Source organism: Schistocerca serialis, chromosome 5, assembly GCF_023864345.2.
Source record: "Schistocerca serialis cubense isolate TAMUIC-IGC-003099 chromosome 5, iqSchSeri2.2, whole genome shotgun sequence".
Taxonomy (NCBI): domain Eukaryota; kingdom Metazoa; phylum Arthropoda; class Insecta; order Orthoptera; family Acrididae; genus Schistocerca; species Schistocerca serialis.
The window spans coordinates 304,136,040-304,145,575 of NC_064642.1; the positions used below are offsets into that span (position 1 = coordinate 304,136,040).

Genomic DNA, 9,536 nt, shown 5'->3' on the forward strand with positions numbered 1-9,536 from the left:
TCAGACATTCACGAAACTTTTTTGGCTGAGACCCCCCAACAAGTTTATGAAAGGAGAAAAGTTTTTCACTTGCTGGACTTCCCTTGTTCATGCAGTGCAACTTCAGAACCAGGCAGTACGTTTTCATTTGTTATTTCTTTACTAATCAGTCTATTCATAACTCGTTTTGCAGGCAGTAATTCACATGTATCATTGAACGATCCTGCAAAATTATTCACTGTACGACACATAGTTCACGAGGTGTGAAGTTATATACATTTAGATGCGTGAAAAACTAGCTTTTGCATCAAACAGAGTGCGTATCACCCACACTACACTCACACATTGCTTCATTATGTCAGCACATATCGATTTACAACAAACTTTAAACACAATTTCGAATATTTTCTAAACTTTTTCTCCCTTACCTACTTAATGAGAATGTTTACAATATCTTTTTTGCTGCCAGTCACGATTTCCTTTTATTTACACTTTACTCGATGCATTTCGGAAATGATCCCACTTTCAAGTGAATTTTTCTCCGTCTACTATGCCATTTCTTCGCAATGTTTTTGTTGTTTGAGGTTCTGCTTCGTTCTGTTGACTTGAGTTTTGTTATGATCCAGACTCACGGAAAATTGTGTTTGATGTTTAATATGTATGAGACTCTGCGGAAATGGAGCATAAGAAAACAAAGTCAACAGAACAAAGCAAAACCTTTCGCATCACAAACATTACGAAAAAAAGTAACATAGCACACAGAGAAAAACACACTTGAAAATGAGAATCATTTCCCGAAATGCGTCGTGTCTATCTTGTATAGTTTAGAAGTCAGAGTGGTTGCGGCTACTACAGTTGTGCATTGCACGGGATGAACAACACGTACAACATGTGTTGTAGCAGTCGGTATGAAGGTAATTTCCCAACTTTGAACATTAATAACCTCTAAACTGTACAAGACAGACGAAAACAAATTACACCATTAAATTCCAGAAATCAAGCGAGTGTTATTTGATGTGTCATACAGCCCCCTTCCCATTTTAAAAAAATGACTTGAATCCAAAATGGCGGATTTCAAGATGGCGGTCATGAATGACATTCACTCCAAAAGTTGCTGCCCCACATCAAACCTATGTTCCCATCATCACATTTCAATTTTCCCTTTAATCTTGCAACTTATGAAGGTGTCCAAGGACTTTTGCCTCGTCCTGTATTTTTACAAGTATGAAAATGTTAAACTTTTTAGGTAACTTATGGAGAATAATGCAACATAAAAATGACAGAGAGCAGTACGTCGATATTCTACGTTCCGTGTTGTTGCCCTTCATGGCGAACCGTTCTAGGATTACATTTTAGCAAGGTGATGCTCGCCCGCGCACGGCCCTAGTTTCTACTGCCTGCCCTCGTGCTTGCCCCGTACCTTGGCCAGCGAGGTCACCGTATCTCCTCCCAACTGAGGAAGTTTAGAGCATTATGGACAATACTCTCCAACCAGCTCTAGATTTTGACGAACCAACGCGCCAATTTGACAGAACCTGGCACAACATCTCTCAGGAAAACACCCAACAATACTATCAATCAATGCCAAGCCGAATAACTGCTTGCATGAGCCAGAGGAGGACGAACGTGATGCTGTTGTTTGTGAACCCCTTTCTCTTGAATACACTAATGGCCATCAAAATTGCTACACCACGAAGATGACGTGCCACAGACGCGAAATTTCACCGACAGGAAGAAGATGCTGTGATATGCAAATGATTAGCTATCAAGGGCATTCACACCAGGTTGGCGCCGGTGGCGACACGTACAACGTGCTGATATGAGGAAAGTTTCCAACCGATTTCTCATACACAAACAGCAGTTGACCGGCGTTGCCTGGTGAAACGTTGTTGTGATGCCTCGTGTAAGGAGGAGAAATGCGTACCATCACGTTTCCGACTTTGATAAACGTCGGATTGTAGCCTATCGCGATTGCGGTTTATCGTATCGCGACACTGCTGTTCGCGTTGGTCGAGATCCAATGACTGTTAGCAGAATATGGAATCGGTGGGTTCAGGAGGGTAATACGGAACGCCGTGCTGCATCCCAACGGCCTCGTATCACTAGCAGTCGAGATGACAGGCATTTTATCCGCATGGTTGTAATGGATCGTGCAGCCACGTCTCGATCCCTGAGTCAACAGATGGGGACGTTTGCAAGACAACCAACATCTGCACGAACAGTTCGACGACGTTTGCAGCAGCATGGGCTATCAGCTCGGAGACCATGGCTGCGGTTACGCTGCAACACAGACAGGAGCGCCTGCGATGAAGTTCTCAACGACGAACCTGGGTGCACGAATGGCAAAACGTCATTTTTTCGGATGAATCGAGGTTCTGTTTACAGCATCATGATGGTCGCATCCGTGTTTGGCGACATCGCGGTGAACGCACATTCGAAGCGTGTATTCGTCATAGCCATACTGGCGTATCACCCGACGTGATGGTATGGGGTGCCATTGGTTACAAGTCTCGGTCACCTCTTGTTCGAATTGACGGCACTCTGAGCAGTGGACGTTATATTTACGATGTGTTACGACCCGTGGCTCTACCCTTCATTCGATCCCTGCGAAACTCTACATTACAGCAGGATAATGCACTACCGCATGTTGCATGTCCTGTACGGGCCTTTCTGGGTACAGAAAATGTTCGACTGCTGCTCTGGCCAGCACTTTCTCCAGATCTCTCACCAACTGAAAACGTCTGGTCAATGGTGGCCGAGCAACTGGCTCGTCGCAACACGCCAGTCACTACTCCTGATGAACTGTGGTATCGTGTTGGAGCTGCACGGGCAGCTGTACCTGTACACGCCATCCAAGCTCTGTTTGACTCAATGCCCTTATTACGGCCAGAGGTGGTTGTTCTGGGTACTGGTTTCTCAGGATCTATGCACCCAATTTGCGTGAGAATGTAATCACATGTCAGTTGTAGTATAAAATATTTGTCCGATGAATACCCGTTTATCATGTGCATTTCTTCTTGGTGTAGCAATTTTAATGGCCAGTAGTGTATATTACCCAATTTTTCTGAAATTGTAATCATTTCTTTGCCTTTATATGTACATCATTTTGTCAATTTGCGTCACATTCGGGTAGTTCCTTCGTGGTTCGTCGTTTTTTTCTCTCTCTCTTAGAGTGTTTATTACCCTAAATAACGAACGAACTGTCTGTTCAAAGAATCGATCCGTGGATCTGTACCTGAGATACGAGTACTGCTAGATGCTGCGTGTAACGGGAGCACCGCAGGCTCCGTTACGCCCCGAGCAGACGCGCTACTCTGTGGGAAAGACGCCGCTCGTACGAGGGAGAATACAAAAAAGTGAGGCGAGCGGACGAGTAGAGCGCCGCGGAGCGAGCCTACGCGGCCTGCGTCGGCGGCGTGGCACCTTGTGCGGAAGCGCGCCGCCTCGCACCTGTGGACACATGTGCGCGCGCAGACAGCCGCTCCGGAAAAGGGAGAAACACAGAGGCCGCGCAAAACAGAGCAACGAAACGGGCCGTAATGCGTCAGCGCGACAGGTTCAACGAACCGGCTGGCAGGAAGGCGATGGCGAAGGGAGGCGGAGCGATCCATTTCTTCGGTTTCCAGCAACTGGCCGGACAGGTATCCGAGCCTAGACGCGGCGCCGGCCAATGAACTTTCGCCGGCGCGATGCGGCCGCAGCCGGCGTAATATTCGCAGCCGCAGCGTAACGGTGCGCGCCATTGGCGGCCGCCCGTATTCTGGCCGCGGGCCGGCTCGTTAGCGCTATCTCGCCGCAGAGCGCCCTCACCGGCGGGACAATGCGCTCGAAATTGATCGGCGAGCCGCGTCCTTTTGTCGACCGCTCCTCCACCTGGAAGAGGCAGATGGCTGCGGGGGGAGCGCCGTAATGAAAGGTTTCGTCTCGCTGCGACTGAACGCACGAAGGTGGACGGCGTGTGATTGAAGACGGAAAAATGACTCTTATATCACAATCTTAGGAAAATTTACTCACTATATAGGGGAGATGTAAAGTCACAGAAGGGCACAACAAAGAGACTGCTGAACATGTGGAGGTTTCGGCCAAAAGGCCTTCTTCTTAAGCAAAGCCGGCCGCTATAGCCGAGTGGTTCTAGGCGCTTCAGTCCAGATCCACGCTGCTGCTACGGTCGGAGGTTCGAATTCTGACGCAGGCATGGATGTGTGTGATATCCTTAGGTTAGTTAGGTTTAAGTAGTTCTAAGTCTAGGGGACTGATGACCTCAGATGATAAGTTCCATAGTGCTCAGAGCAATTTGAATCAATTTTTCTAGAGCAAACAACACACACACACACACACAAATATATATATATATATATATATATATATATATATATATATATTAACGCAAGCCCAACACACACACGTGACTACTGTCTCTGGCAACCGATGTCGAATCATCTTGATCGGCTTCCGTCATCGGTGGCAGAGACAGTGGTCATATGTCTGAGAGTTGTAGTTGCGTGAATGTGTATGTTCGGACTGTTTTAGACGAAGGCTTCTTGGCGGAAAGCTAACATGTGTAGCAGTCTTTATTGTATGCTTGTCTGCGACTAAACATCTCCTCTGTACGGTTAGTAGTAATCAATGCTCTTCATAATATTGTCATTATTCCACCCTGCATCTTACGTTTTTTGAGTTTCACTCTTATTTCATTCATTTTTACGTAATGTCTAATTGCAACCGAGTAAATGCAACTTTCGTTTTGTCAGACGTGATTCACTTTTTCTTTTTTAGATATTCAGTGCTAATATGTGTTAATGATCTACATGTGTATACTTGCTGTTATGGTGATATTCTTCCACTTACAACGCTAAGAAGTGTTAATTGTTTCAGTAGCACAGGCGCGGTGCAGTGTTCTGTTCCATAGGGTGGGGGTGACTCTTTGTTGCTGTCTCCATCCTTGCCCCCCTGTTCCCCGCCACCATCTACATAACGATCACAGCAACGAATAATGTGTCACAGACGCCTACGATAATAATAGTAAAAACAATAATAATAATAATAATAATAAAAATCATCTTCTTTTCGAAATTTCGTCCCTTGCCACAGCCGAGATTGTGAAAGTGCATTGCCTGTTCCAGCATCACATTATTTATTTTTGAGGTCTTACAGCCGATTTTCCCTTGAATACCATAACCTTTGTTTTATCAGTGGAGATGTTCAAGTTACATGTAGAAGTTAACAAATTAAGACAATAAACGTCTCTTTGAACATTAACTTAATTTTCTTGAACTGCAAATAATAATGCTAATATCAAGATTTTAACCATGGCTGAAACAGCAACTGTTCAAATTCTTCACGGTAAATGATAACAGCCAAACAGTTGCAGGATAAGGATTTATTAAAATCCTTGACGACGGTTTCGGTATATCTAAATATACCTTCATCAGAAGTAAAATACACCTTTTTTCAGGATTTTAAATGATATGTCCATGCCTTGGAAACCTGGGCAGATACCGAAACCGTGCCCAAGGATTTCAATAAATCTTTGTCCTGCAACTCTTTGGCTGTTATCATTTACCGTGAATAATACTAATGCTATTAACAATACTAATTTGTTAGCATGAGTAGGAATTACATAGTTTCAGCGTGATTTTTAAGAAACTGCAATTCAAAGAAATATTAGTCTCTCTATTTAACACCTCATACATTTCACCAGACATTCTACATACACTGGTGTGCAAAACATAAGGACGAAACTAACTTTCGCACGCTGTGCCAAGCGACATAGCTCGACGAAGATCGGACCATACATAGAAAGAACTACTACCGTACAGTACAGAATATAACTGAAAAAAATACGCAATGAGACAGCCAGAAATGTCACTTTTATTGAAAGACAATAATGACGCTGAAGTCACCGCGATTCAAAATGGTCCCCTTGACATTACAAAAAGCGGGACACTGTTAACCAACGAAGGCACTGCATACTCTGCACGGTGCTCCCATGCTGACCATAAGGTTGTTAAGGAGTCCTTGTGGTTGGGCGTTCCATTCCTCCACCACCGCAGTTCACAACGACAATGTTCCTGGCCGCATTACGTGTTCCCATCTCTCGCCTTATGAGGGTACGTCCAGCGTTCTCGAACGCGATCGTTTTAATGGTCCGGGTGCTATGGAGTGGGGATGCATAACAATGAATGGACGTGCTAATCTTCAAAGCGTTAAACACGGAACACTCGCTGCTCAGCGTTATTGTGACACTGTACTCATTCCTCATGGGGTCCACGCAGGGTGCCTTCTGCTCTGACTTCAATGTTCTTGATGACAAAGAGCGACCCGCATCGAACAGCGCAGGTGGAGGTGGTTTTAGAGCGAGAGGATATTGAACTAATGGACTGGCCTACCAGCTCCCCCGGCTTAAATACTATCGAGCACGTGTAGGATTCGTTGGAGAGCCATACTGCAGCAGTACATGGAAGAGTCTGTTTTGAAAAAATTTAGTCAGATTAACTTCACCTAACAACCTCTTGTGAAATAAGTAAAATTATTAAATCTTTGAAAAATAAATGCATATCTAATAAGATATTAAAACAATTTGGAGCAATTACAGCTGATGTTCTGAGTCACATATGTAATGCATCACATATTTTCCCAGACATGTTAAAATATGTCATTGTCAGGCCTCTCTACAAAAAGGGGGACACCACAGACGTCAATAATTATCGGCCAGTATCCTTGCTTACAGAATTTTCCAAAAACCTTCGAGAAAGTAATGTACTCACGAGTGGTTAGCCATCTCAACAGTAATGGGATACTTAGTAAATCACAGTTCGGATTTCAAAAATGCTGTTCCCCTGAGACAGCAATATACAATTTCACTGTCCACATAACAGAGTCTTTAAATAGTAAAATGTCACCAATAGGAATTTTTTGTGACTTGTCCAAAGCATCTGGTTGTGTGAACCATGACATTATGTACAGATTGGTTGGGTTGTGTTTGGGGGAGGAGACCAAACTGCGAGGTCATCGGTCTCATCGGATTGGGGAAGGAAGTCGGCCGTGCCCTTTTCAAAGGAACCATCCCGGCATTTGCCTGAAGAGATTTAGGGAAATCACAGAAAACCTAAATCAGGATGGCCGGACGCCGGATTGAACCGTCGTCCTTCCGAATGCGAGTTATGTACAGAAATTACAAATCGATGGTATCAGTGAAATTGCATATGAGTGGTGTAAGTCATACCTACAGAACAGGAAACAAAAAGTTTACTTATGTCGGTCAAGTAATTTAAATAAATTTGCCACTTCATCTAATTGAGGCGAAATTACATTAGGTGTTCCACAGGGTTCAATCATGGGCCCCCTTCTGTTCTTGATATATGTGAACGATCTCCCTTCCTATCCGGAACAGGAAGCTTAACTGACACAGTTAGCTGATGATACAATCATCATTATTAATCCAGTAAAAGAAACTCCAATTGAAAATGATACAAATAAGGTCTTTGGAAAAGTTATTAATTGGTTTTCTGCAAATGGACTTGCTCTAAACTTCGAAAAAACACAGTAAATCCAATTGTCTGCTGCAAAAAGTACAGTTCCTTCAATAAATATAATACATCAACTGAAATCAGTAGACAGGGTAGAGCTTACTAAGTTTTTGCGTGTACATACAAATGAGGATCTTAAGTGGAAAATTCACATTTTGGATCTTCTAAATCGACTAGGTTCAGCAACTTTTGCAATCGGAATAATTGCCAGTGTTGAGGATATAGAAATTAGTAAGCTACCATACTTTGCCTACTTTGACTCTCTGATGTCATGCAGAATAATATTTTGGGGTAACTCAACATCTAGACAAAAAGTATTCACTGCTCAAAAGAAAGTGGTTAGAATAATGTGTGGGGTCATAGTCGCACTTCTTGTAGGCATCATTTAAAAAGATTGGGAATTCTTACAACAGCCTCACAGTACATTTACTCACTAATGAAATTTGTTTTCAACAACATGGACCAGTTTAAAAACAACAGTGACATTCATAATCAAAATACCAGAAAAAAGAAAGACTTACACTATCCTTTACTCAACCTATCTTTGGCACAGAAAGTGGCAAAATATGCTTCCACAAAAATTTTCGACAAATTGCCAGACGAAATAAAAAGTCTGATAGGCAGCAGTAATAGCATCAAAAATAAATTTAAATCACATCTCCTTGACAACTCCTTCTATACCATAGATGAATTCTTGAAAAGGAACAAGTAAATCTATAAATATAGTATATGCATTTTGTGTCATTTAATGGAATGGGGTAAATAATAGAAATATTAACCTTTAACTCCTGTATTGTAATATATATATATATATATATATATATATATATATATATATATATATATATATATTTTAAGAAATCTTGTTTCATATGTGCATTTCTTGTGCACTTTACACGTTCCACATCATAACGGCTACCGTACCGAGCGACTGATCAATGGAACACGCAACCAACCAACCAACCAACCAACTAACTAACTATGTTCACATGCACCAACGACCATCCAGCATCTGTCAAGGAACGGAACATCCTACCACCACAACTCCTTACCAACCTTGTGCCCAGCATGGAAACGTGTTGCAGAGCCATGCATTCCCATCGGCAGCGATCACACACATTATTAAGAACCATGACTTGCCTTTTGTAATGTCGAGGGGACCATCGTAAATCGAGATGTCTTCAGTACAATCAATGTCTTTGAATTGTCAAACACACGCACACAAACACACACGCACACAAACACACACACACACACACACACAAACAAACACACACAGACACACACAAATCCTATAACTACAGTTGACTTATTGCCTCTCAGTATGGCTACTCGAAAGAGTTCAAACCACCCAGCTGGTGAATTGTACGGTAGCTGGCGTTGATTTCACGGGCTCAGGAATATCCGGGAACTTATTCACCGCACTGTATACTTCTGTTCCGTAAAAACAGCACTCCGGTTACAAATATCGTTTGAAAAGTATACGCGGCGGTAGCTTGCAGGCCATGTAGCATCGCTATTAGTCTTGCGGTCGCAAGTGCCTTGTCCCGCAGCGTATACGTGTAGAATTTCCACTCCGCTTCTCCTGCGTTTGCGTGTATGTAATGGTCCGCTTAATCTGCCCCATCGCATGTACCGACCATTATCTTCCGTTCTGCACACCCTCAGCCGCTAGCTCCCAGCCCAGACGCTCGCTGTTCTGAGAACCCTGCTACATCGAGCTAAGGCTGTATCAGACCCTCACAATCTCTCTCTGGAGCTGAGCCATAAATGTAAATGTTTTGGAAAGTGGCTACAAGAAGGTAATCTTTAGTCCTTTATACACTGACCTATCATTTTCTGAGGCCCGTGAGTGATGAAACGGAACCGGCCATACAAACCAGCCGATACGCTCTACAAAAGTCGGCCGCTGTGTCCGAGCGGTTCTAGGCGCTTCAGTCCGGAACTGCGCTGTTGCTACGGTCGCAGGTTCGAATCCTGCCTCGGGCATGGATGTGTGTCATGTCCTTAGGTTAGTTAGGTTTAGGT

The 9,536-nt window shown here is 43.4% G+C and overlaps 1 protein-coding gene across 1 annotated transcript in view; it reads right to left on the bottom strand.

Annotated features, from left to right (window-relative positions):
* LOC126481914 (ecdysone-induced protein 78C-like) overlaps window positions 1-3,722 on the bottom strand; it is a 178,159-nt gene extending 174,437 nt beyond the window's left edge. The window contains exons 1-2 of the mRNA XM_050105873.1: window positions 3,547-3,722; window positions 3,293-3,429 (exon numbers count right to left, since the gene is read on the bottom strand). Of these exons, the coding sequence (XP_049961830.1) occupies window positions 3,293-3,429; window positions 3,547-3,722 (313 nt within the window). The remainder of the gene's footprint in view (window positions 1-3,292; window positions 3,430-3,546) is intronic.
* Between the last annotated feature and the right edge of the window lie 5,814 nt (window positions 3,723-9,536).